The 26,050-nt window shown below is 31.3% G+C and overlaps 4 protein-coding genes across 4 annotated transcripts; 2 read left to right on the forward strand and 2 right to left on the reverse strand.

Moving 5' to 3' along the window:
• The first annotated feature begins 5,975 nt into the window (after positions 1–5,975).
• On the forward strand, positions 5,976–7,931 carry LOC123885188 (dehydrin DHN3-like). Its single transcript, XM_045934454.1, has 2 exons — positions 5,976–6,397; positions 6,709–7,931. Exons 1-2 carry the CDS (start codon positions 6,154–6,156, stop codon positions 7,629–7,631), a joined length of 1,167 nt encoding a protein of 388 aa, XP_045790410.1. The 5' UTR covers positions 5,976–6,153; the 3' UTR covers positions 7,632–7,931.
• A 3,168-nt stretch (positions 7,932–11,099) lies between these two features.
• LOC123885163 lies at positions 11,100–12,598 on the reverse strand. Its single transcript, XM_045934427.1, has 3 exons — positions 12,501–12,598; positions 12,330–12,411; positions 11,100–11,657 (listed from the first exon to the last, which is right to left on the reverse strand). Exons 1-3 carry the CDS (start codon positions 12,510–12,512, stop codon positions 11,365–11,367), a joined length of 387 nt encoding a protein of 128 aa, XP_045790383.1. The 5' UTR covers positions 12,513–12,598; the 3' UTR covers positions 11,100–11,364.
• An 8,542-nt stretch (positions 12,599–21,140) lies between these two features.
• On the forward strand, positions 21,141–22,323 carry LOC123885526 (non-specific lipid transfer protein GPI-anchored 10). Its single transcript, XM_045934807.1, has 3 exons — positions 21,141–21,564; positions 21,862–21,939; positions 22,101–22,323. Exons 1-3 carry the CDS (start codon positions 21,207–21,209, stop codon positions 22,241–22,243), a joined length of 579 nt encoding a protein of 192 aa, XP_045790763.1. The 5' UTR covers positions 21,141–21,206; the 3' UTR covers positions 22,244–22,323.
• A 615-nt stretch (positions 22,324–22,938) lies between these two features.
• On the reverse strand, positions 22,939–25,789 carry LOC123885527. The gene is made up of 2 exons (XM_045934808.1): positions 25,272–25,789; positions 22,939–23,391 (listed from the first exon to the last, which is right to left on the reverse strand). The coding sequence occupies exons 1-2, from the start codon at positions 25,671–25,673 to the stop codon at positions 23,218–23,220; spliced, it is 576 nt and encodes a 191-aa protein (XP_045790764.1). The 5' UTR covers positions 25,674–25,789; the 3' UTR covers positions 22,939–23,217.
• Between the last annotated feature and the right edge of the window lie 261 nt (positions 25,790–26,050).

Below are 26,050 nucleotides of genomic sequence, written 5' to 3' on the forward strand. Positions count from 1 at the left end.
TCCGGTGTGCTCTATTTTCGCATTTTTTGAAAGGTCTATTTTCGCGTGAGATCTCTGAAAGATTTGATTGAAGAATATATTCACGTTTAACATGTGCGCCAAGTAGCGCCTTTCTTGATGTTCTAGAAGGCGGCCATGACTTAGTTTTGTCTCTAAACAAATCAACTATTTTAGGAAATAAAACATTTGATTCAAGAATATTCCTTGCATGAACTTTTGGACCAGCTGTGATCTGAAGCCCAAATTCAAGACCTAGTTGTGCTAAGCTCAGACTATATAAAGAAAGGAGCAAAATCTAATTTGTGAACCGAAACTAGAATCAAAATAGCATATCAAAGATGTAGTTTTTTAGGGTTTTGTGTCTTTAAGCCACTCTCTAGGAGAGTTGGTGTAAGTGAACCACTCGGGTTGTGAGATGGTCACTATGTCCTTACTTAGAAACATTTAGGTAATGAGTTGAGTATTGTACTTGGAGGAGCAACTCCAAATTGTGAACTTAGTCAAGGGTGGTATTAGTTTTATGGGAGTGTGACTCCTTGCAGATTGTTATCGATTGTAAACACAAGTTGTGTTGATTGAGGGAAGTGAGCAGAGGTTCTCATATCTAGGAGTTCCTAGGTAGAAATTAGCACGAGTAGTGTCTAGGTGATAAGTCATAAACAGGGCGTTTATTGAGGGCTTTGAACTGGAACTATTATAGTGGATTTCCTTCCTAGATTGGTATCCCCCAGATTATGTGACGTTGCACCGAACTAGGTTAACAAATAACTTGTGTTATTTACGTTCTGCACTTTATTATTAACTTGTCTGTACTGGTACGAGATGCTTGAACATCTGTCTCAACATTAGTATACTATCGCTCCTGATAGGTGTTGGAGCATCGTGTAGAATATCTGTTGTTTATGTCTTTCAGTATCTGTTTTTTTAATGTTATATGACTTGCCGTATTATTCATGACAGACCAGATGTTTCGCCATCCTGTACAACATCTGGTTCTGTTATACCAGAATTTCAATACCTTTCAGCAAACTTCTCTCTCTGTCGGCCCTAGTTTTTCATTCTTTCTTCGAGTTTCGTCTTCTTCCTTCAAGGGTAATGGGGTGATTTTAGGTCATTCTTGGCCTAAAATCACCTCTCTACATTTTTTTCTTTCTTTCAAATTAAATAAGTGATTTCACATAGATTTCTTTTAGTTTATTTATTTTGTTGTGGTGTCGTCGTCTGAGTGCGGCATTTTGTTGTTCGTCGTCTTGGTACGGCGATGTTTGATTTTCCGTCTTGTTGCGGTGTTCATCGATCTTATTGAAGAAGTAATCTATAGAATTTTTCCAATTTTATGATTATAAGGAATCGGATCCTCTCCTTCAAAGTTATCTCATTCTTTCTGCTGCACTTATCTTAGCCACCCTTTTCCAACCATTGACCAAACTTTTACAAACAATATGACTACTTTTTTTTACAATATTCTTAACTCAACCACTTATAATTAATCTATATCCCTCTCAAAGCAACAATTCACTGCATCCAATAGTGACAATACACCATAGGATAGGATGACAAATTCAAGCTTCATTCAAAACCAAAAAAATTGACCTCTTATAGTTTTGACAGTATAACCAAAATAGCAATTGAGTCAGTATGTTTTACATAGTACTACCCAATGTGCTTCAATATTCATCCATTCATTGCATCACTTGTTGTCGTGTCACGACCCATTAAGTAAAAATGCTAATTAAATTTCAATTTGGATAATTAAATTAATTATTTAATTAATTGGTATGAGCTCAATATGAGTCAATGTTAAGATGACCCATTTTAGAATGAGATGTTGCATATCTCGAATGCTTTTTCTCGATAACATCACGACACTACATATTTTTACTTTTACTGTAGCAGACATTATTCTTTATATCCATCCACCCATGTATTTTATGAAATGAAATCTAACGGTGGTAATGATTTCGTGATGAATTTGTGACACTCATATCGTGACAATAACAACACTCTTTTAAAATAATGAGAATTTGAATTTGTCATGACACTATATATAGGCTATGACTTTCAAGATATCAGACACATCGCATATCGATTCTACTTCTCATCATCTAGAGAGTGTGTAAAAGTATAAAGAGTCCAAATTAAAAAAAAAAACCTCAAGTCAGTAGATACTAGTAATCCATCTCTCCTTTTCTGTGCGTATTGCAGGAGTACTAATGAGAGATATCAATAAATGGTTTCATGTATCCATGTATTTCTATTTTCTACTATTGATCTTTGATAAATTAACCAATAATAAATCCTATTTTATATACATATTTATATGTTTATTTAACTTCTATACTAAATATAATTATATTTTTATATCGTCTAGTGAGCATGTATTATATATGTGAATGTGATTACTGATTGATATCAAAATTAATTTCAACATAAATATTTTTAGTTGAATTTAAACACGAAATCTCACGGTTAAGAGCGTTAGTTTAAGTGATAGCTGGCAATTAATTGGTCTACTACAAAAAATGAATTATATGAGCTGGCTTATAGCTTATTATATGAGCTTATAAGCTTGTTTCAAAAAATTAGAGATGTTTGGTAACAAACTTTTTTTACTAGCTTATAGCTTTTTTTCAGATGTTATTTCAAGTAGCGTTTGAGCTTATAGCTTATAGCTTTTTACACTTTAATCCATTTTTACCCTTTAATTTAATAACTACTCACTCTAAAAAAGAAACTACCCACTAACAATTATGTCATTTATTAACCACTTTAAAAGCTAATTTTACCAAATACTTTAATTTCAATTAGCTAGCTTTTCACCTATCAGCTATAAGCTAGCTTTTCAGCTATAAGCTAGCTTATCAGCTATCAGCTAGCTTATAGCTTATTTTTACCAAACAGACTGATCTGATTTAGTGGTAAGGAATTTAAGTTATATAAAACGGAAACAGAACAGCACGGCGGTGCTGGGCGGTGCGAGCTGTGAACAATGGATATCTAATCTAAGAATTTTTAGGATGAGATACTATTTATATATATTAGAATATATAGTAACGTTATACGTTGATATATATTATTAGAATATATGAGAAATCATAAAAGTTATTTTTTTTAACCGGATATATTAATTCTTACTGTATATTATTAATTCTTATTATCTCTTATATTGTAAGTTTGTTCCGAAATGCTAATCCTAAACCTAATCATTTTTCCTCTCTTTTTACTGCTGCTTTATATTAAAAAAAAAAAAAACAAATTTGTCTAACATGGAAATCGAACCTACCTCCCTTGCGTACAATAAGGTCTTTCAACCACTAAAACATGTTCTTTAATTATGATTAACGTTAGCAATCTCATCTCTTAACCCTCACATATATGACATAAATTTATTTCACATCAATATCATTTTTTCCCTCTTTTATTGAGTGATCCACATTCTAAATTTTGCTCTCAATTAACTTTAAGGCTTAATTACTCTATTGGTTCCTTAAAGACATTTTAGGTTTTACAATGGTCCCTTAAAGAAAAAAATGTCTAGATTGGTCCCTTAAAGAAAAAAAGGCCCGGATTAGTCCCTTAAAGACATATATTTTTGTCATATTGGTCCTTTCCGTTAAATTTTAACTCCAAATATAACAAAAAATTCCAATGGTTAAAATTTTAAAAATTAATAAGGTTTTTGGTGGACCACTTACACTTAATGACATCCACAATTCAGTCTACTGAAACTAACGGTTTTTGTAAAAAAATTGACGGAAAAGACCAATTGAGAAACAGATGTGTCTTTAAGGGACCAATCCTGACCTTTTTTTCTTTAAGGGACCATTGTGAAACCTAAAATATCTTTAAGGGACCAAAAGACTAATTAAGCCTAACTTTAATCTATGCGTATCAATTAATGTTTGGTTGCTAAATTTTTTTTATTTGCGTCTATAATAAGATAGCCCACATTCTTAATTTTGCTATCAATTAATCTTAATCTATGCGTATCAATCAATGTTTGGTTGCTAATTATTTATTTATTTGCACCTATAATAAGCCAACCCACATTCTTAATTTATGCGTGTCAATCAACGTTTGCCTGCTAAAAAAATTGTTTTGCGCCTATAATAAGCATAATTTTTGCACCGCACATGTTGGAAAATTTTACATTAGAAAATTCTTAGTTAACTAATCTTCGTCAATTGAAGGAAAATTTGTTTATTAGTTTTGTAATTTTTTTTATAATATTTTTTCAACCAGTTACCTATTTTTCAATCCTAATTCTTTGGGACACCTTTCATTTTCACATTAAACTAAATAAATTTTCACTATTTAATTCAATTCCAAATATTTCAAAAATACAATTCCAAAATAAATTTAAAAAGATAGGAATAAAACTTTCAATGTAGTCTATAAGAAAGTATTTCGTAATATAACATAATTTCGGTTGTATGAATTTTATCTAAGTATTTTTTATTGTTATGTATTACGGCTGATTAGACTCGTGCACCGCACGGGTCGAAGTTCTAGTATGTGTCAACTTTTATAAGTTTGATTTTCATTGACATTCTCTCTTGTAAATAAAAAAAATGAATTTTTTTCACCATCAGTATCCAGCCACTGGACCACTTGATTTAGTTCTGGAATCAGTTCTGACATCAAGTGGTTTCAGCCTTCTTTCAACTGCAATTGTGAGGAATTGAACTGCGATCCTCCTACTAAATCTAGTATCAATTATCCCTTAATCAACTAAAGATCGATTGTATACCTTATTTTTGATAGTTAGGCACTGTCTGGTAAGTCCAATAAGCTAGCTTATAACTTATAGCTTATAAGCTTGTTTGAAAAAAATGTGAAGTGTTTGGTAACGAGCTTCTCTAACTAGTTTATAGTGTTTTTTGAGATGCTAGGTGTGTTTGGTAACACAAATAAGCTAGCTTATAGCTTATTATATGAACTTGTAAGCTTGTTTCAAAAAATTAGAGGTGTTTGGTAGCAAACTTTTTGTACTAGCTTATAGCTTTTTTTCAGATGCTATTTTAAGTAGCATTTGAGCTTATAGCTTATAGTTTTTTACACTTTATTCCATTTTTACCTTTTAATTTAATAACTACCCACTCTAAAAAATAAATTATCCACTATCAATTATGTAATTTTATATTTAATAACCACTTTAAAAGTTAATTTTACCAAACACTTTAATTTCAATAAGCTAACTTTTCAGCTATCAACTAACTTATCAACTATCAGCTAGCTTATAGCTTATTTTTATCGAACCGACCCTTAGGCTCTGTTTGGTAACACAAATAAGCTAGCTTATAGCTTATTATATGAGCTTATAAGCTTGTTTCAAAAAATTAGAGGTGTTTGGTAACAAGCTTTTTGTACTAGCTTATAGCTTTTTTTCAGATGCTATTTCAAGTAGCATTTGAGCTTATAGCTTATAGCTTTTTACACTTTATTCCATTTTTACCCTTTAATTTAATAACTACCCACTCTAAAAAATAAACTACCCACTATCAATTATGTAATTTTATATTTAATAACCACTTTAAAAGCTAATTTTACCAAACACTTTAATTTCAATAAGCTAGCTTTTCAGCTATCAGCTATAAGCTAGCTTTTCAGCTATCAGCTAGCTTATCAGCTATCAGCTAGCTTATAGTTTATTTTTATCAAACAGACCCTTAATGTCAAATTCACATGCAGTCAAACTATGTCTAACTAGTAGCTTAGCTATAACACCACCATAGTAAGTAACTAAATGAAGCCTTATCCATAAATTAATTCCATAGTTACCAACTTACCATTCACAATAGTTCTGCTCTCCAAAACCACACAAACCCCTCACGTGTCATCTCATATATCACAACACGACAAAATAACTGTCGGTTTCCAATAACCACACACCACGTATCCTTGTACGTGGCGATTCAACATTGACACGTGTCAGTTTTCAAAAAATCAAAATCCAAAACCACCGACCCCATCCTTAGATTTTTTGTTCATATCCCATACTTCGATTCACCTATAAACACACAACATGTTCCAATACCTAACCACATCAAATTTCAAAACAACATCATTACATTAGTACAAAAAAAACAACCTCAAAAACCAACAACTTCAAGTACTTTATTTTTGTTTGTGAAGAAGAATCATAATAACAAAATGTCTCAATATCAACAAGGTGGATATGGTGATCAAACACGTAGGGTTGATGAATATGGAAACCCAGTGAGTCAACAACTTGATCAATTTGGTAATCCAATTAGTAGTGGTGGTGGGTTAACTGGTCATGGTCATGGTCATGGTCAGCAACAACAGCATCATGGTGGAGTTGATCAAACCACTGGGTTTGGGACTCACACAGGTAGTGGAACTGGAACTGGATATGACACCCACACAGCCACAGGTAACCAATTAGTATAACAAATTAACTAGTCATGTATACTGGTTAAATTAAGAATTTCTATGGTACTACATTGAAATAAAGAGTTATTTTCTGCTACTGTCAGTTTAACTCAGTTGGCAGGAAAGCACATCATTTTGTATAACTTAAATTCTTAAATAAATAAGTGGGATACCAAGGATTTAATTTATGAGAAGAAAGAATATACATTATATTTTAAGAAAGAATTAGCAGCACGTTCTATGTGCATAGAAATTAATCTTACTAATATTGAATTAATTAGTATGATTAACTTTTATATGTGATTGATATAGGTGGTGTAGGAGGTTATGGAACAACCACTGATTATGGAAGCACCAACACTGGAAGTGGTTATGGAAGTACCAATATTGATGGAACAGGAACAGGAGCTGGAACAGGGTATGGAACAACTGGCTATGGCACCACCGGTGTCGGCGGTGGAACAGGATTAGGATATGGAACAACTGGAAGCACTGAGTATGGTCATCATGGAACTCAACAAGACAAAGGAATTGTGGACAAGATTAAGGAAAAGATTCCTGGTACTGGAACAGGAACAGGGTATGGAACAGGACATGGAACAACTGGTTATGGAAGTGGTGGTGGAGCTGGATATGGTGGAACTGGAAGCACTGAGTATGGTCATCATGGAACTCAACAAGACAAAGGAATTGTGGACAAGATTAAGGAAAAGATTCCTGGTACTGGAACAGGAACAGGGTATGGAACAGGACATGGAACAACTGGTTATGGAAGTGGTGGTGGAGCTGGATATGGTGGAACTGGAAGCACTGAGTATGGTCATCATGGAACTCAACAAGACAAAGGAATTGTGGACAAGATTAAGGAAAAGATTCCTGGTACTGGAACAGGAACAGGGTATGGAACAGGACATGGAACAACTGGTTATGGAAGTGGTGGTGGAGCTGGATATGGTGGAACTGGAAGCACTGAGTATGGTCATCAACAACATGGAGAGAAAGGGATGGTTGATAAGATTAAGGAGAAGATTCCTGGTACTGGAACAGGAACAACAACAGGACATGGAACAGGAACAGGTTATGGGACAACAGGGCATGGAACAGGGACAACTGGTTATGGAACAACAACTGGTCATGATCATCATGGAGATCAGCAACAACATGGAGAGAAGAAAGGGATTATGGATAAGATTAAGGAGAAGCTTCCTGGTACTGGATCATGTACTGGACACTAGACCATCTTCATGATTAATATCTATGTATGGATGGATACATGCATATTATATGATTATGATTAATAATAAATGTGTATTGGTGTATTTTAAACTTTTGGTTTGTGTAATTTGCTTCATGTGTGATGTACCTTATCATGTTATGTAAAAGGTATATATGAGGTGGATATGTAGATTAATAAAATATGCATGTTGTATTAGTATAGTATTCTACCATAGGGGCATATGTGAAGGTACTTTCTGTGTTTTGAGAGGGTGCTTCACTTTGTTATTTGAAGTAATAAAAGTTAAAATTTTAAATAATTACTTTCTCTTTAGTGTTTTTACTTTTTTAATCTTGTTTTAAAATAATGGTTATTTTAGAAATTATTATATTCTTTTTAATGAGATTATTTATAGGCTCTTTGTACTAAAAATGATTGGTTGATGATGTCTATAAGACTATAATAGATAGAAGATGAATGAATTAGTTGGCACCAGAAATTATTATATTCTTTTTAATGAGATTATTTATAGGCTCTTTGTACTAAAAATGATTGGTTGATGATGTCTATAAGACTATAATAGATAGAAGATGAATGAATTAGTTGGCACCTAAGAAATTAATGGATTAAATTAGTAGTTAGTAAATTGGAAGTTAGATGGACCATCTATAATGTTTGTGCACTTTTATACATAATGTTTGCACTTTCATACATTTAGTAAATTAGTAGTTAGTAAATTGGAAGTTAGTAAATTGGTAGTTAAATGGATTAATGAATTATTTAGTAAATTAGTAGTTAGTAAATTAGATGGACCATCTATAATGTTTGTGCACTTTTATATATTTAGGGTTAAAATTTAACGGAAATAACAATTGACGGAGATGTCTTTAAGGGACTAAAGTATAACTTTTTTTTTAAGGGAGCAATGTGAAACCAAAAATATTTTTAATAGATAAAGTCTTTTTTTTATTGTGAGAATTGAATTTGAGTTTTGGTCCAAATAATTTTTTGTTTGATTTTATTAATCTCGCGATTAAATTTTAGATTACGGGATTTTTTTTTCTTGTTAATTAACCGGAACTCTTGCTTCTAAGCTTCTAAGCCAAGAGATGCTTAGATTCCTAACATCTGATCGGATCGGCGATTGTGATAAATCGGAAGTTGAATTTTCACATAAATATGAAATCTATTGTAATATAAGCTTGTATACACAAGTAAACCAAACCTATTTTTTTTCTCTCCATTTTTATATTGCGGCTTTTTATTAAAAAAATACAACTTTGTTTTGACTAGGATTTGAACCCACATCTCCTTTATTGCAATACAACATTTCAACCAATATGGCATGTAGATCAATTGTGATTAAAATTATGTCCACAAAGTGTTAAATCTGACTCACGTTAGGCATCAATTAAATTTTTTGCGGAATTAATTTACATCCATATTGAGGAATCAATTATCATCAATCAAATAGGAAAGATTTCATAGGACAATTAAGCACCATCAATTTTCATTGCAAAGTTTATACAATTAAAAACCGATAATTAGAAATCTAGCAAATCATCAAATCATACATTTTCTGTGTTTTATTTTATAAAAAAACTTACATTTTCTTATTCTGAATCATGGTGGGGAGTGGTTGTCGGTGCATGAGGCATGACAATTAGCGGCTCCTGGCAGCTTCTAGGCAAAAACGAATCACATCGGAATGAGAGGGATCCTGAGACCGTGCAGGTATGAGACTGCATGGTTGAAGGAAGGCATATAAGAATTGTTTGGTACTACCTATATCAACAAGATGCATCTTCTTTTCGGTAGCTCATTTGATAAGAACTTCACAGTTAAGCGTGCTTGACTTGGAGTAGTCTTTGGATGGGTGACCTTCTGGGAAGTTTCCCAGAAAGCGTGCGAGTGAGGACAAGACACGCTGAAAAGACTCGTGTTCGAACTTGCAAAGCAAAAGTTTGTTCATTGGTCGGTATCATAGGGTGTATGGACGAGTTAAAAATTTGGGGCAAGTAAATAAGGAAGTCCATAATTATGATTTTTAACGATAAAGATTTGTTTTTTATTAGGTGATAGAGTGTGAGTTGTACCACATGAATTATTTTAGTAATGACTTTATACCTTTAGATCAAATTATTTTAGTGATGACTTTATATCTTTAGATCAAATGTAAACACGCTTTAGATCAAATGTAACATAAGGTAACCTTAAACCTTATTATTTTCCCACTCTTTTTATTGCAGCTTTATAATAAAAAAAATACAAATTTATCTACGACGAGAATCGAACTTACATCCCTTACTTAAATCCCATACTTACAATAAAGTTTTTCAACCACCAAAGTCTGTGGTTCAATTGTGATAAAAGTTAGGAATCCTAATATGTTAACCATGTTTTCAATAAATTTGAACGACAGAATTAATCACAATTTTTATTTATTTATGGTTGTCTACTTAAGTTTATGTTCTTGACTGTGTTCTTCATTTTTTTTAACATTTAATTATCAGCAATTTTTTTAATAAGTAAACAAAACGATGGGGTTCCTAAATTATTAAAAAAAGTATAAAATATAAAATAAGAACATAAACAAATATAAAATAATTAATGGTTCAGAATCAACCAAAACGATGGGGTTCCAAAATTATTTAAAAAAATTGCTGATAATTAAAGGTTAAAAATTAGTTTTCATTAAATCATTGAAGTACATTTTTTGAGAAATGTGTTAAGTGTCTTTTAAACGTAGTATTTGTTTATGTATTTCTGAATAAGAGTTTTGATCTATTTTATTTTTATTTTGTCTAAAATATATATTTTGTTACTTGCAAGCTAAGCTCAGTGATTAGTCAAAAAAAAATTGAATAAAGTTTAATCAAATTTTGTTACATAATTGGTGAAGATACAAATAAAACTTTCAATGTAGTCTGTAGTATTTCACAATATACCATAACTTCTGTTCGATGAATATTTATGCAAATTTATTGTTGAACTAATGTTTAATGTTGCTCGACTTTTTTCATATAGCTTTTAGTGTTACAGCATCTTCAATGGTGATACCACTTTGGGTATCATACATTACTAACAAATGGTCATACAATGTCATGTAGTACTTATGCAACTGATACATATTTTGCTTCAATGCTGATACTACTTTAGGTATCATACATTATTAACAAGTGGTCCCTATTATATTTATTTATTTTTAACTTAAATTGATGGTATTAAATTGATGATACGGTACCTTAAATAAGATATCGTATCATCAATTTTGATACCCTCTATGCCACGTCAGAACTCCAATGATAAAAAAAAAAATTAAGGTACAGATCATTAGTCTATGAAACTCCTTATTGAAGATGCTCTTAGAATTTTTATATTATTGTTTATTATTACATATTACAACTAATTAAACTCATGCACCGCATGGATCTAGTTATGAGCTAAGCTATTAGATGTAAGTTAGCTATTGCCTATTAGATGTAAATTTCAAAATTGGTCTTTCACAAATTGAGCCAAAGCGTAGCACAAAGAAAGGTGATTAACAATCCTATTTCTGAGAACATCAAAACAATGCTACTATAACTTATAGACTTCAAGGCTTAAAGCCATGAACAAAGTAAACTAAAAATCTATGTTTCCAAGTATACTAAATACACTTAAAAATAACAAATATAAGAGATAGTTGATTTCGAGGCTTTTCGGTCCTAAAATATAAGAGATAGTTGATCTCGGTTATACTCTTTTTGGTTCTAAATATAAGAAACAGTTGATGTGTAGTGAACTCTATGGTTGAGAGGAGGCATATCTCTCTTTGTTTCTATCGAGCTACCAAACATATTTCTTTCAATTGGTTTTTGGGGGCTAGTAATTGGTTTCTGATCTTCAATAATTTCATCATTGTTTTCACTCAAATCTTGTATGTCCAATATTTCAACTCTTCGATTGGTTTTTTTCTTTATCTTGATTGCAACATCTTGAGGGATGAAACTGCCACACACAATTACTCTTGTTTGCTTCTTCTCTAGGAAATGGCTCTCCAACTCTAGAAGAAATTAAAACCAAAGAGAAATAAATTTAGCTATAGTGTACATAATTCTCAATTTCAAAACTATGCATGGAAAATATGATTATTAGTGTTAAGAAAATGATACTAGAAAAAATAAATATTTTCTGTGACACCAAATTTTCACGCGGCTTGAAAATTGAAATTACGAATTGCTTATAAATAACACACATTTATTTATTCATCGATATACTTGTCAAATGGCAAAACTATGACGACTTTACTCAAAATCTAAAATAGATTGTACCTCAGAATATGGTGTCATACAATTGGAGTCATAATTCAAACATATGTCAAACTCGAGGTCTAAGAGACCATATAGCCCCTTAGTCTCGATGTGGGGCTAATTTTTCAGTACACCATAAAATTCATATTGTTTCCAAAACGGACAATACTTCAAAAAATATAGCGCAGCGGACTTGAGATCAGAACAAATATCATAAAAATTAGAAAGAAAAAAGTAATATTTGTTTCTAATTATAATAGGCATGAATGAAAAGGATTGTTTTATAAAAAATTATACTAGAAAAATAAACTTAAAAGAAAAAAAATGTGTTTCTAAATGATAAAATTAGAGCGATTTCATTTTTCTTAATTAATCTTGAACTTAAATTTATTTGCTTAATAGTACTTTGATCAATTATGTCTAACCTGGCATTTCAAGAAGGGCTCTCTTCACTTTTCTATAACAACCATTGCAGTCAATATTGATCCTCATCACCATACAAAAATGCTGCCATATAACAAAATAAAAATAATTCAAAATTTGATATTTATGAAAAACTTGAGAAAAAGACAAAACATGGTTATTAAAATGCTTGCCTTCACTGTCATGAAATCAATGAGATAAGAGGGAGAGAGAGAGAGAGAGAGAGAGAGAGAGAGAGAGAGAGAGAGAGAGAGAGAGAGAGAGAGAGAGAGAGAGAGAGAGAGAGAGAGAGTTCAAGTCCAAAATAGTATGAATGAGTTAGTAAAAGATTAAAAGTGGGTGGATCTTAAAACTTTGAGAGCTAAAAAGGTTTATGATTATGAGCTGTTTAGCATTTTTCATATGGTAAAAATGATTCTTCTTTAATTTGTAGAATCTTATTCTATTTGAAACAAGTTATTATGCCATATTGGAATGCAATGTAGCGTTGTTCCTCACATTATTCTTGGTTTCTTTGTTCCTAGTTTGTGCTTGCCACTACATAAACAAAGAATGAAAGAACATGCTTTATCTTTTGAAAAGTTCTTAATCTTGTGCAAGAATGAAGTGTTCTGCTTCTTCTTGCAAATATTTTAATTTAATAAAGTGTGTGCATGTATGTGTTTTAAGGGTAAATTTTGATGTCTGGTCGACACTTTATAATGTCATCATAAGAATGGGTTAGAGATAAATTTAATATATATATATATATATATATATATATATATATTATAAAAGAAAAGTCGAGAACAATCAAACAAAGTCAACAAGTACAAGTGAAGTCGAGAATCCACCATTGTTCTTAAAAAAAATACCAAAATTATATTATTTTCAATCATAACGAAAGTAAATATTATTATGAGCTAGTTTTGTGTGGTATTAATAAATATTACATATAATCAAAAATAAAATGCATCCACAAACCTATAAAGATACAAATGCATATATATTATTAACCGGCTCGAGAATGGGGTTCCCAATCCCTAAAATGCTCTTGAAGGATTCACAAATTTTAAGTAAATCAATAAAAATGTCAAAATTGTTAGATTGGACATCATGATCTTCCTCTAAAATATCTTTTATACTATGACCAATACCCTAGTTAGTTATATACATTAGTTCGACAATGAGAAAAAGAATTGCAATAGCTAAATGATGATGTGCAATATCAGTCGGCCATAGACCACCAATTAGGGGATCTAATCCTCCACGAAAGGTAAGAAAGTCTGCGTATTTTGACCAATTCAAGGTAAAAAATGGGGTTGCTCTCTCGGCAAAACTTGGATAAAGTTTTGCCAAAAGATCTCGATTCAAGATAAATTCATGAAATTTGAATTTTGATCTCCCAACTTTATTTTGTCTAACTATAAAAAAAAAAAACTCTTTGAGGACTTTCTTCACCACTTCCACGGTGAAAACAATTATTGTTCAGATGGGGAAGTTTCGATAGAGATCTTTGTTTATGGATACAAATTAACATCTTTAATCATGTCACACTACTTGCACTTGTAATAATTTTTAGGCTTAATTGCAGTTTTGATCTCCTTATTTTAACCATTTTATAGAATTGGTCTCCTATTTTAAAATTTGATAATTTTGGTCCCTCTAACACATATTTTTTCTAAAATTTGGTGATACAACATGTTTTAAATTAACTTTATGAAGGATTTTTCATACGATTTTATCGAAATTCTCTCATCATCAAATCATATGTCACTTTGTTTAAAACATATCACATAACTAATTATAGTTAAAAATTACTAATAGAGTGACCAAAACTATCATATTTCAAAGTAGGAGACCAAAACTGGAATTAACCCTAATTTTTATTGATATCATAATAATGAGATAAGGAGAAAACCTTGATCGGAAAACACATCTTATAGTTAAAGCATATTGTAACAATTTTGTAAATATATAACTTATTTTAAAAATTATAAAATTATAAAAATTAAAATTATTATTAGAAATATAATATAATAGTCTATCTACCCAAAAAAATATAATAATTATTTATATATCTTAATTAACCTTGAATTTATTTAAAAGAGTTCATATATTACAATTTTTTGTCTTAACCTTTGGTTTACCTTGAAAGATGTCCTGATGATTTAAAAATTACCAAAAGATAAATGAACTTTAACTTATCTCAAAAGAATTTTTTTAACCGAATTTCATTAAAACTTTTGAGTCTAACCACTTGTTTAGTTCGTGTATTACGTATGAGCAAACAAAATTGCATGATAATTTAATACTATTGTTTTAAAGCATGATTCATAAAAATCGCACCTTGTACATGTAAAAACTCACGCACAAAATTTCTAATTTTTCTACTTAGGCCTCATTTATATTAGTTTATTTTTGAGCTTATGCAAACAACTTATGCAATATAAATTAGATTTTATGCTATTTTATAAGTTCACACTAGTGAAAATTGTGTTTTTATAAGCTATTTTATCATAAACGACTTTGACAAACTTATAACAATTCATAAAAATTGCATAAGCTGTTTACATAAGTTTAAAAATAAATTAATAGAAACGGGGCCTTAGACATATTAGTAAACATTTCTCTCTTCACACAAACATAATGGCTTCTCTTATTCATTGCAATCTAGTTTCTCTTTTTTATCACATTTTTCTCTTGCTGATAATTTCTTATCCACCCAATATACTCTTGCAAGATCCAAGCTCCTCAAAGCCCAACAATAAAAAGGATCAAAATAAAAATTGTAAACCGACCGAAAATAACCAAAAACTAGAAAGAAAAAAAAAACAAAACAAAATTTTCCTGGATGTGTTAGGATTTCCTTTTGTAAAAACCGTTGAATCGGATTTTGGATTGATTTTTTCAAACCGATTCAAACAGAACCAAACTGCATACATATATTTTAAAACTTATTTCTCTTTTTAATATAATATGATATATAGGTAGAGGATAGAGATGGATGAGATGCCAACATAGTTGCGATATCCATCTCTATCTTGATATCAAGATGCCATAAATTTATAAACCAAAAAAAATTATTTGTTTTTATTTTTATTTTTTTATACTACTTAATAGTTTAATTTAATCTATTTTTTAAAATATTTCATATGTTTTAAATATAATCGATAATTGTCATTCCAAAATATTAATTTTTAATATATTAGATATTATATTTTACATCAAACATATTATATATTTCGTCAAAAAAGTTAAACTATTATTTTATAGTGATTTATAATATTAATATTTAATTAAAAAATATTAATATTTAACTAATATTAATATTTGTAATTTGGATGTCATCCTCTCTCTGTCGCTCACATATGTCAGTGATCGTACTTGGAAAAAACTGCAGTGATTAGAGGTTTCTGCGAGAGGGAATAGAGTGAACAAAGCTAAATATGGTCAAAGTAGATTATATGAATAGTGCGTACGATTCTAAAACGACACTTAAAAATGAATGAAGTAAGTAACAAAGTGTTTAAGAATATGAATAGCTCTAGTACTGGCTTCTTCCGAAATCTGATTTCCAATAGCAACTTGCACATGCAGTGGTAGTTGTCATTGTTGTTTCGATGGCCGACTTCGACACGCTCCACTATGCAATACCGACATCGTTCATCGCTCAATTCTCGTCCTCAAGCAACTGAGAAATTGATAATTGAAAGCTAAAATGAAAAAAGATCACAAAGTTTCATGCAAATGTTGTTTTTTTTATCAATCAAAACTCTTTTAACAAACCCCTGCAATTTTTTATTTTTGCAATTTTTTTTTAAAGGTCATTATTGTGTTTGTTTAATTGAAAAACATTGATGTGACCAATTTTTACCAATATATTATGTGGTCGGTATGAATGTTGCTGACAATACACATTTTAACTATTAAAATATAAATTACCTTTAATTAATTTTTAAAAAATAAAATTAAAAGATGTTGTGAATTCGTTAATAAAATCACACAAATATGAAACTTGATATGTGGAGTAACTGAATCAAGCAACCAATATATGAAGTAGATAGAGATGATGATAATAAATAATCCAAAGACATGTAAACAAATAAAAGAGAAGAGACACAAATCTTTGTTTACCCAGTTCGGTCAAAATAACCTAGTCTGTCTAGGGAAGAGAGCAGCCCATCCGTTCCACTATAATCAAATAGTCACCTTATAAGAAGAAATCCCAAATTGGGTTACAAGAATTAATCCTAGTTCTACCAAAAAACCTAAATCTCTTCCTGTGGGCAAGAGATTCAATTTGACCTAATTTACCCAAGGTGAAGAAGAAACAATAACACTTTGTCCTATAATTATAATTATAAAAAAAAAAAAAACCCTTTTGTTCTCTCTCTAAATCCCTAGCCTTTGTTGTTGGCAAATCCTTATTATTCCCTCAATCTCTCTCAATTTTTCTATAAATAAAGTGATCTCTATTTATAGAAAAATATATGCCAAAAAACTAGTAACAAATCTATTTTAAAATAAAACAAATTCAAGTCATAGTACCCTCGAAGAAAAAGTTTTTCCCAAAAAAAAAAAGCAAAACAAAACATGTTGTTAAAACGCGTTGCGCCTGGACGTGAGCTCCCACTCCTGAGCGTGAGTAGGCATAATTGATCTCAGTTCTGCACGTCTGGGCGCCAACAAAAGAAAATCATAACTATATCAAAAAAAAATGAAAATCATAAAACTCAAAAAACATTGTAGAAAGTTTAGAACAACAATTCTGGATTTGAAGCCAGGATCCTAATTTCGAGTTTGGTTTGAAACAGTTGCCTCTCCCTCTTTCTCACGGCCGCGAGACCCACCACCATGCCTATCAACTTCCTTCATTTATCTCTATTAACTTTTGTTTTTCTGAGTTTGTCGTTGTTATTCTGGTTGTTGAATTTGAATCACCAGAGAGACTTAAGTAAATATTTGGAGGTGATTGAAATAATAGAAAGAAAATGCAGTTCATATTGTATTTTTGAAAGAATATGAAATTCATATTCCATATTTTTATAATTAATTTGGTAGTGATTTTTCAAATGTCAAAAGATAGTTTTTTTAAGGCCACTTCTAACATAAAAGTGTGAGACAAGTGGTGCACGGTACACCACTTAATGTTCATCGCCCTATACCTTTTGAATTTGACTTTAGTAATAGGTACCATTTTGTGGCAGTTATTTTTACTGAATTAATTTTAGCAAAAAAACACATTCCCGATCAAGACACACTTAACGTTTCTTGTTGTCTATTCGAACTTCTTCATAATTTGATAATTTGGATGTTGTTTTGTTGATGGTCACACACTTTGTTGAAATATTGTCTTTTTTTATTTTACTTCTACTTCAATTCTTTATTGACACTTATCTGAATTCATAGTCTATCGGTCTTTAAAATTCTTCATAGCAACACTTAGCGAAGCTAACTGCCATGATTATGGTTCACCACTTAGTGTATTGTTTACCTAATTTGTATATGCACATATATAGTGCATTTTACTTTTACATTTTTAGTTATTTGGGTCTGTTTGGTTGAGTGGAAAGAAAAATGTAGAAAAAAAATTACGAAAACTAATGAATGATTTAGACTAATTTTAATTAATTTTAGTTAACAATTTAATGCTTTTTTTTTTTGCGTCATCCGAGTCATTTTTGGTCTTTTATCCACATTTGTTTATGGTTTTTCAAGGTTTAAATCTATGTTTTTTCTTTTATGGCATACATATATTTATGATTGAAAGCGAATAAAGACATAAAATTATAAATGTGAAGTTTGAAATTCATATCCAAACATGAAAAAAAACTAAAATATTATTAAAAAAAGATAAATGACTAAAGTATACCTGAAATTAAGTTAAATGACTTAAAAATGTAATTTTGCCTAATTTTTATGGATATCATAATAATGAGATGTCGAGGAGAAAACCTTGATCATAAAACACTAGCTAACCCAAAGAAGCTGAATCACCGTTGATCCAAAACAAAATAGTAGCAACAATTTTATATAATTAAAAATGTTATTTAGAAATATAATTTATTTTTTTAGAGTTTGTTGAAAGTTTGAATCAATATTATTATTATAGTTTAATAGAGTTTATTGAGTTTCTTAGGATTCCTATTGTTACTAGTTTTAACTATAGGAATTATGAGTATTAGTTGGTGTGTTACAAATTTAAGGTAGTTTAATTCTGATTTATGTTTATGTTTTTTATGTTATGTTTTTCATGTATTTAAAGGATGATAATATCAATAAAATTGTGTGAGTTGTATTCCTCCTTCCTCTACAAAAAACCAACAGTGGTATCAAAGCTTTTTTCTTGAGGGACCTAGTGAGGTTGAGAGTTCCATCAAACACACACACAAAAAAAAAAAAAAAGAGAGATCAAAATGCAATCAGAAAACTTAGCCATAAAATTGCCAGTTTTTTAGGGTAAAAATTATCACTTATGGGCAACCAGAATGGAAGCTTATCTTGAAGCTAATGATCTTTGGGAGGCTGTTGAGGATGAGTATGAGATTGATCCATTACCGGACAATCCAACGGTTGCACAAATTAAAATTCATAAGACGAAAAAGCAGCGAAAATCAAAGGCAAAGTCTTATCTCTTTTCTGCTGTTTCTGAAGCAATCTTTACAAGAATTATGACTCTGAAGTCAGCCAAAGCAATATGGGATTTTCTCAAGCAGGAGTACGAAGGAAATGAGAAAATCAAAGGGATGCAAGTGCTGAATTTGATCAGAGAATTTGAGATGCAACGGATGAAGGAATCAGAAACAATCAAGGAGTATTCTGACAAACTTCTAAGCATCGTCAACAATGTAAGATTGCTTGGAACTGAATTTTCTGATACAAGAATAGTCCAAAAAATTCTTGTAACTGTTCCTGAGAGATTTGAGTCCACCATTTCTTCTCTAGAAAACTCCAAAGATTTGTCAACCATTACTTTGTCAGAATTGGTGTATGCTTTGCAAGCCCAAGAACAAAGGCGACTTATGAGGGAGGAAGGCACGAATGAAGGTGCTTTACAAGCAAAGTTGAAGCTCAATCAAGGCCACAAAGGAGAGAAGAAAAAGGCCCAATGGAACAACTTCCAGAAAGGAGAAGGTTCTAATAAATTGAGTAGTAAAGCTGAAGATGAGCAGACAAATTATCCTCCATGTCAGCATTGTGAAAAAACAAATCATCCACATTTCAGATGCTGGAGTAGACCTAATTTCCGTTGCAACAAATGCAATCAGCCGGGTCATATTGCAAAATTTTGCAAAAATGAAGTACAACCTAAAGTTGAGGCACAAGTGGCTGATCAAAATGAGGAGGAGGAATACTTATTTGCAGCAACATGTTTGTCTACCGACAAAAATAAGAAAAATTGGTTGGTTGATAGTGGATGTACACATCACATGGCCCATGATGAAGAGTTGTTCAAGAAGTTAGACAAAACAATTGTTTCAAAAGTTACCATTGGCAATGGACAAAGTGTTGATGTCAAAGGCAAGGGAGTTGTTGCTGTTGAAACTCTCTCAGGTACTAAATATATTTCTGATGTTTTATTTGTGCCTGAGTTGAATCAAAATTTGTTGAGTGTTGGACAAATGCTGGAAAAACACTACACTTTGCATTTTAATGACATGAAATGCACCATATTTGATCCTGTTGGTGGTGAACTAATGTCTATTAAAATGAGAAATAGAAGTTTTCCGATAGAGTGGAAGCAAACAGCAATGCATGCATCTACAAGTGTAGTAGAAGCCTCAAATAAAGAGAAGAACGGAGTAGAAATTCTCCAAGGCCAAAACTCTAAAACTGCAGAAGAAAAATTTGATGATAATGCTAATTTTTCTGTTAAAAAGTGTGAACCTCATGCTGAAATTTTTGAAATGTGCAATGTTGCTATGGTCAATCCTTTGGGTGATGCAAATGTGGCAAGCATGGATGGTTGGAGAGTTGTCATGCAGGAGGATAAAAATATGAAAGAGAAAAATGAATCTTGGCAATTTGAAGACAAGCCAAGAGATCAAAAGTTGAATAATGTTAAGTGGGTTTATAGAACTAAACTTGATCATAATGGTTCTAAGAACAAATTTCAGGAAAAATTGGTTGACAAAGGCTTTCCGGAACATGAAGTTTATTTTTCTAATGATTTTGCTCATGTGGCAAGTCATGAAGGGGCAAGTTTTGAAGCTGAGAAAATCTACAAAGTTCATTAGAGAAGTTGAGAAGTCCAAAGAAGAGAAATTTGAAGTCAATAACTATTGATTCAAGGAGGAGTGTTGAAAGTTTGAATCAATATTATTATTATAGTTTAATAGAGTTTATTGAGTTTCTTAGGATTCCTATTGTTACTAGTTTTAACTATAGGAATTATGAGTATTAGTTGGTGTGTTACAAATTTAAGGTAGTTTAATTCTGATTTATGTTTATGTTTTTTATGTTATGTTTTTCATGTATTTAAAGGATGATAATATCAATAAAATTGTGTGAGTTGTATTCCTCCTTCCTCTAAAAAAAACCAACAGAGTTCATGTATTACAATTTTTTGTCTTAATCTTTCCGTTCACCATGAATGAGATCCTAATAATATGAAATTCATCGAAAAATAAATAAAATCTAATCAATAATTATTTCGGTCAAAATTCAAACTCAAATTATTTCAAAAAATATATATATTCTTTAACTGAAACTCATTAAAATATTTGAGTTCAACCACCTTTTTACTTCATGTATTACATATGAACAAACAAAATTGCATGAAAATTAATTTTGTTTACAAAAGGTGCATGATAAAAACTCACACAAAAGATTTCTAATTTTGCTATTTAGATACATTGCTAAACATTTCTCTCTTCACACACTATCACACAAACATAATGGCTTCTCTTATTCATTGCAATCTAGTTTCTCTTTTCTATCTCATTTTTCTCTTGCTGATAATTTCCTATCCACCAAACACCCTCTCCCAAGATCCAAACTCCTCAAGCCCTACAATAGCACCATGCACATCAAGCCTCCTTCCTCTCTTTCCCTGCATGCCATTCGTGCAGGGCGCCGTTAGAACTCCGGCGTCTGCCTGTTGTAGCAACCTCGAGCGAATCTATAACCAACAACCTCACTGTCTTTGTTTCTTGTTCAACAGCACTACCTTTACCTCTTTCCCCATAAACAGAACACTTGCTCTACAAATCCCAGCTCTTTGTAACCTTCCAGTCAATAGCTCAGTTTGTCAAGGTTACAAAAATAATCACTTTTTACCGTATTTTTTGTGAAAGGATCGCTTTTTAAAATAAATCACATTTTGAAATTTTTATTCATTTGTTACAAATTTTAAAAAATTGGAATTTGAAAAAGAAAAAAAAATAATCTAAAAATTGTTATAAATAGCTTCTCTAGGAAACTGTTTTTGTTAGAGCTGAATTGTTCCGTCAGAAATTTGTGAGGAACCAAAATGTGTCTTCACTCTAAAAATAAAAAGGTATTTTCTTGTATTATTTGTTGAAACAATTTTGTCTCTATTTTTTGTCACAGGGGAGAAAATACATGTGCCTGCAACTTCACCAAAATCTCAAGCTTTCTTTGGAACAAAGAACAACTCTACTGTTTTTGGTATTCACAATAAGCTTTTTCCTTATTCTTATTAGTTAATATTTTATCTTATATATCATTGTTAAAAACTAAGTCTCAAAATGAATATTTAGTGAAGTAGGTTAACATTCATAATGTCATGGAAATTGAACTAACCATCATGCTTTCTATTGAATTTGTAGCTTCTCCAGCATTTACAGTGCCACCAAGACCAAGCATCATTGGATTTGGATTTGGAAGAAGTGAAGCCATTAACTTGAAGGCAAAGAATGGAATGATTGTTATCATAAATATAACAATTTTTGTGTTCATATTGGTGTCTTGATACCATATTAGGGTCAATAAAATATTATAGTGAGTGATGTACCAAAGAAAAAAAATATTATAGTGTGTGGATTGTGTGGTTGTGCTATTTCTTTTTAGAGTGAGTGTGGATTGTGTGGTTGTGTTATTTCCTTTTAGAGTTTGAGTGTGGATTGTTTGTATGTTAATGTTACTGAAAAACTTCGGTTCTTTAAATCGAATGTTTAGTTGTTTTTGTTATAAGACATTGTAGTTGTTCCATAAATCGAATTTGTTTTGTTGTTTGTTTTAAAACATTGTGATCTCTTGTTCAAGGATAAAGAAATTTCATAGTTTGTGTCTTCAAATTGATCAAGCAAAATGTGATTGACTAGCAATTCGTGCTAGACTCCCTGTTTAGATGAGTGCTTTTTATATAAGTGCTTATGAATAAACTACTTTTGTAGCACATGAAAAAAGAAAGTCAAAATGTTTTCGTATAATCTCTAAGTTTCTTATATAAGCTATCCTGGAGAGCTTAAACTCATAAGTTGTTTTATAAGTTCTTCCAAACAGTGTCATAAGTTCTTATGATATCGGTAGATAAAATCAAATAATTCATTCCAAACAAGCCTCTAATAATAAGTGAATCATACAAACAACTCAAAAGTCAAAATAGTAAAACACAATTAGTCCATACAAACAACTCTAACCATGTACCACATTTGAATCCAAATGTCATCTCTAAAATTCCAATGTATTTATCTATATAGGAGATAACATCATCATCAACATTCAACAATGATTTGATAAAAAAGTTGCAACTTCTAAGAATCGAAAAAATATAACACAAGCAACACCAACATGACCATTTTGCCTCAGAATCGATACACTTAACTGAGTTTATGCAAACAAAATCATCATTGCCTTACAAATTGAGTGCTACAAAGTTTCAAATCATTCACCTGGATTCATATATGCTAAAACAAGGTATGTTTGTTGTATCTATGAATAAGACTAGTTCAAACTAGGAGCTACCTCTGTAGGATTGGAGTCGAATACATCTGATTCGGATGTTTCAGGTTGTTCTAAAAGTTCTTGAGACTGAACAGATTCCTTGTATGCAGGAGTTTCCTTAAAATCTGATGCTCCTGAATTGTAATTTATGGCTGCAAATCCACCACCAAGTACCTGCGATCACAATGAAGTTCTTAACATTAAAAACCGAACCACATGCCTAAATAATAAGAAAAGATCAGTAAGCTGGAGTCTCCAGACAAACATTCATTTTCATCCAAAAAAACAAACAAATAAGAACATAAGAAGTTGAAATGCAGAAATGAAAACTAAGCCTTATTTATTACACTAACTAGGGTCGGCTACATGGATCAAACACGCCATAATGTTCTATCATATATTTCATATCTCTATCCAACGCATTAATCTCTCAGTCTTTCTTAATAGTTTCTCATATAGTTATTCTATCATTAGTAGTTTTAAATTTAGTAAAACGATAATGCAATGCACCGAAGTGAAACTAACATCGTTCTGTTATAAAAAATTCACAGTATAAATTATAATGAGATAAACTCTGCATTCTTTCTTATGTAAATAAGATAAAAAATAAAATAAAAAAAAGCGTATGAACATATGGTAATGTAGTGACGGTTTTAAACATCATTCCCATCACGATTCTTAATATTGCACAAAAATGTGGTCAAATATGGTATCATACTGCAACAACTGTGATCGCAATAAGGTTGTGTGAGGCATCAAAAACCTTAATGTTTTAGTCACAAAGATAAGTGGATATGTTATTTTTATAAACTTTTTTACGCAATTTTTATTTGCTTATCCAAATACTTGATAAGTGGATTTGTACCACATAAACTCAAAATTAAACTCTGTCCTCTTCCAAGTTTCTTCTCATACTCAAAAAAATCACTAACAGAAAAACACGCCCACATATAGACATGAACACGCCCACAAATCAGCACAGCAGCAACAAAGTCCAAAACTTGAAGTCACAAGATAGCAAAAGAAACAACATAACAGTTGAACTATACCACGAAAACACCACCAAGAATCCAAATATAGGCGCTGATAAATCAAAATACAGCATCATGTGGCAACAATTACGATCATGATATGGTTATAGTGTTATAGAGACATCAAAAACCTTGACATCACAATCCAAACCAAATTTTTTAAACCTTGATAGAAGTATGTTATTTTGTAAGTTGTAACTTCTCTAACTACTTTCATTTTCACACTAATTTTTCTAACTACTTAGTGCCTATTTTGAATTGGTGGTAAGTTTGACATAATAAAAAAAACTACACTTTAGAGTTTCAACAAAATCACAATGTTACCATGTTTTAGTCAAATAAACCGTAATTCAAACACGTCCTTAGTTTAGTGGATATGTCACCAAGGTCCTGTTTGGATAAACACTGTAATTTGCAGCTTATAACATAGGGGTTTATCATGTTAGCACTTATGAAGTAAGCTATTTCTATAACACAACACAAGATATAATAAAGTCAAAAGAAAGATATAATAAAGTCAAACTATTTTCGTATAAGCCATAAGATGTTTTCAATATCTTTTTTTGGTCAGGTAGTTTTTGGTCATATGAGCTTATAAGCTATACGCTCAAAATTTGGCCTTACCAAACAGAGCCATAGTGTCTAGAATTTCACACTTAAGGTGAATAAGTGGAGTGTCCAGGGTTCGAACCCCGATTCCTGCATATAAAATGTGATGTCTATAGTGGGGAACTTATAAAAATAAGTTGTTTCCATAACTACTCTCTCAAACAATCTCACAAGTGTTTATCCAATAGATAAGCTTAAATAAGTCAATCCAAATAGACCCTAAATAAGCTCAAAATTTAATTCAATCCTCTACCAAATTTGTTCTCATACTCCAAAAACCACTCAATGAAATCAAAAAAACAAACATACACAAGACAAGACAAGACACACCAACAATTCAGCAACATAATAGTAAAAAACATGAATTCACAAGATAGCAACTAAAAAAGAACAAGATAAGAAGTTGAATTATACCGCAAAAAGACCACCAAGAACCCACAACCACTCTCCAATAAACCCAACAGTATTCCACTGTTCACCTTCAAAGAAATCAGGTTCCTTTGTTGTACCAGGAGGTCTATATTCAAATGGCCAATCTTCATCAGAGTAAAAGGGTATTTCAATATCACTCCTTGGTTGTAATTCCTCATCAACAGTTGTTGTTGTTGGTGGTTGGTTTCTTTTAGAACGAGAAGAAGATTTCTTAGCTGAAACTACGTGAAGGGCTCTTCTTGAAGGTGATGATGATGATGATGATGATGATGGTGGGAGGGTGAGGTGTGAGAGAGGGGTGTATGGTGGTGTTGTTGTGGTTGTGTTGTTGCAGAGGATTCCTGCACCACCGCATGTAGCAGTGGTGGCTACGGAGAATGTCATTTGGAGGAGGATGAGAGAGTAGAGAGGAAGTGATGATGATTTTGGTAGGAACTAGGAAGTAGCAACCTATGGATGGATAACATTAACAACATTAATGTTTGCGGTTTAGATTGCATGTTTTGATTTTCAGTAAGGATTTTTTTTTTTTTTTATTTACTTACGTATACATGGATAAGATAAAAAATATGATTATTTTTTAAAAAAAAAAATCATCACATATGTTCAAGCATTTGTAACCAATTTTGGTCAAGTGTTGATTGATGTTTAGAGGTGGGAACAGGCCACGCCGGCCTACATGGCCTTAAGGTCTAGCCTACATAGGCTCAGGCCAGGTCAGCCTATTTCTTTAAATAGAGCAGGCCAATACTTTTTTATAA

Source organism: Trifolium pratense, linkage group LG5 (assembly GCF_020283565.1).
Source record: "Trifolium pratense cultivar HEN17-A07 linkage group LG5, ARS_RC_1.1, whole genome shotgun sequence".
Lineage (NCBI taxonomy): Eukaryota > Viridiplantae > Streptophyta > Magnoliopsida > Fabales > Fabaceae > Trifolium > Trifolium pratense.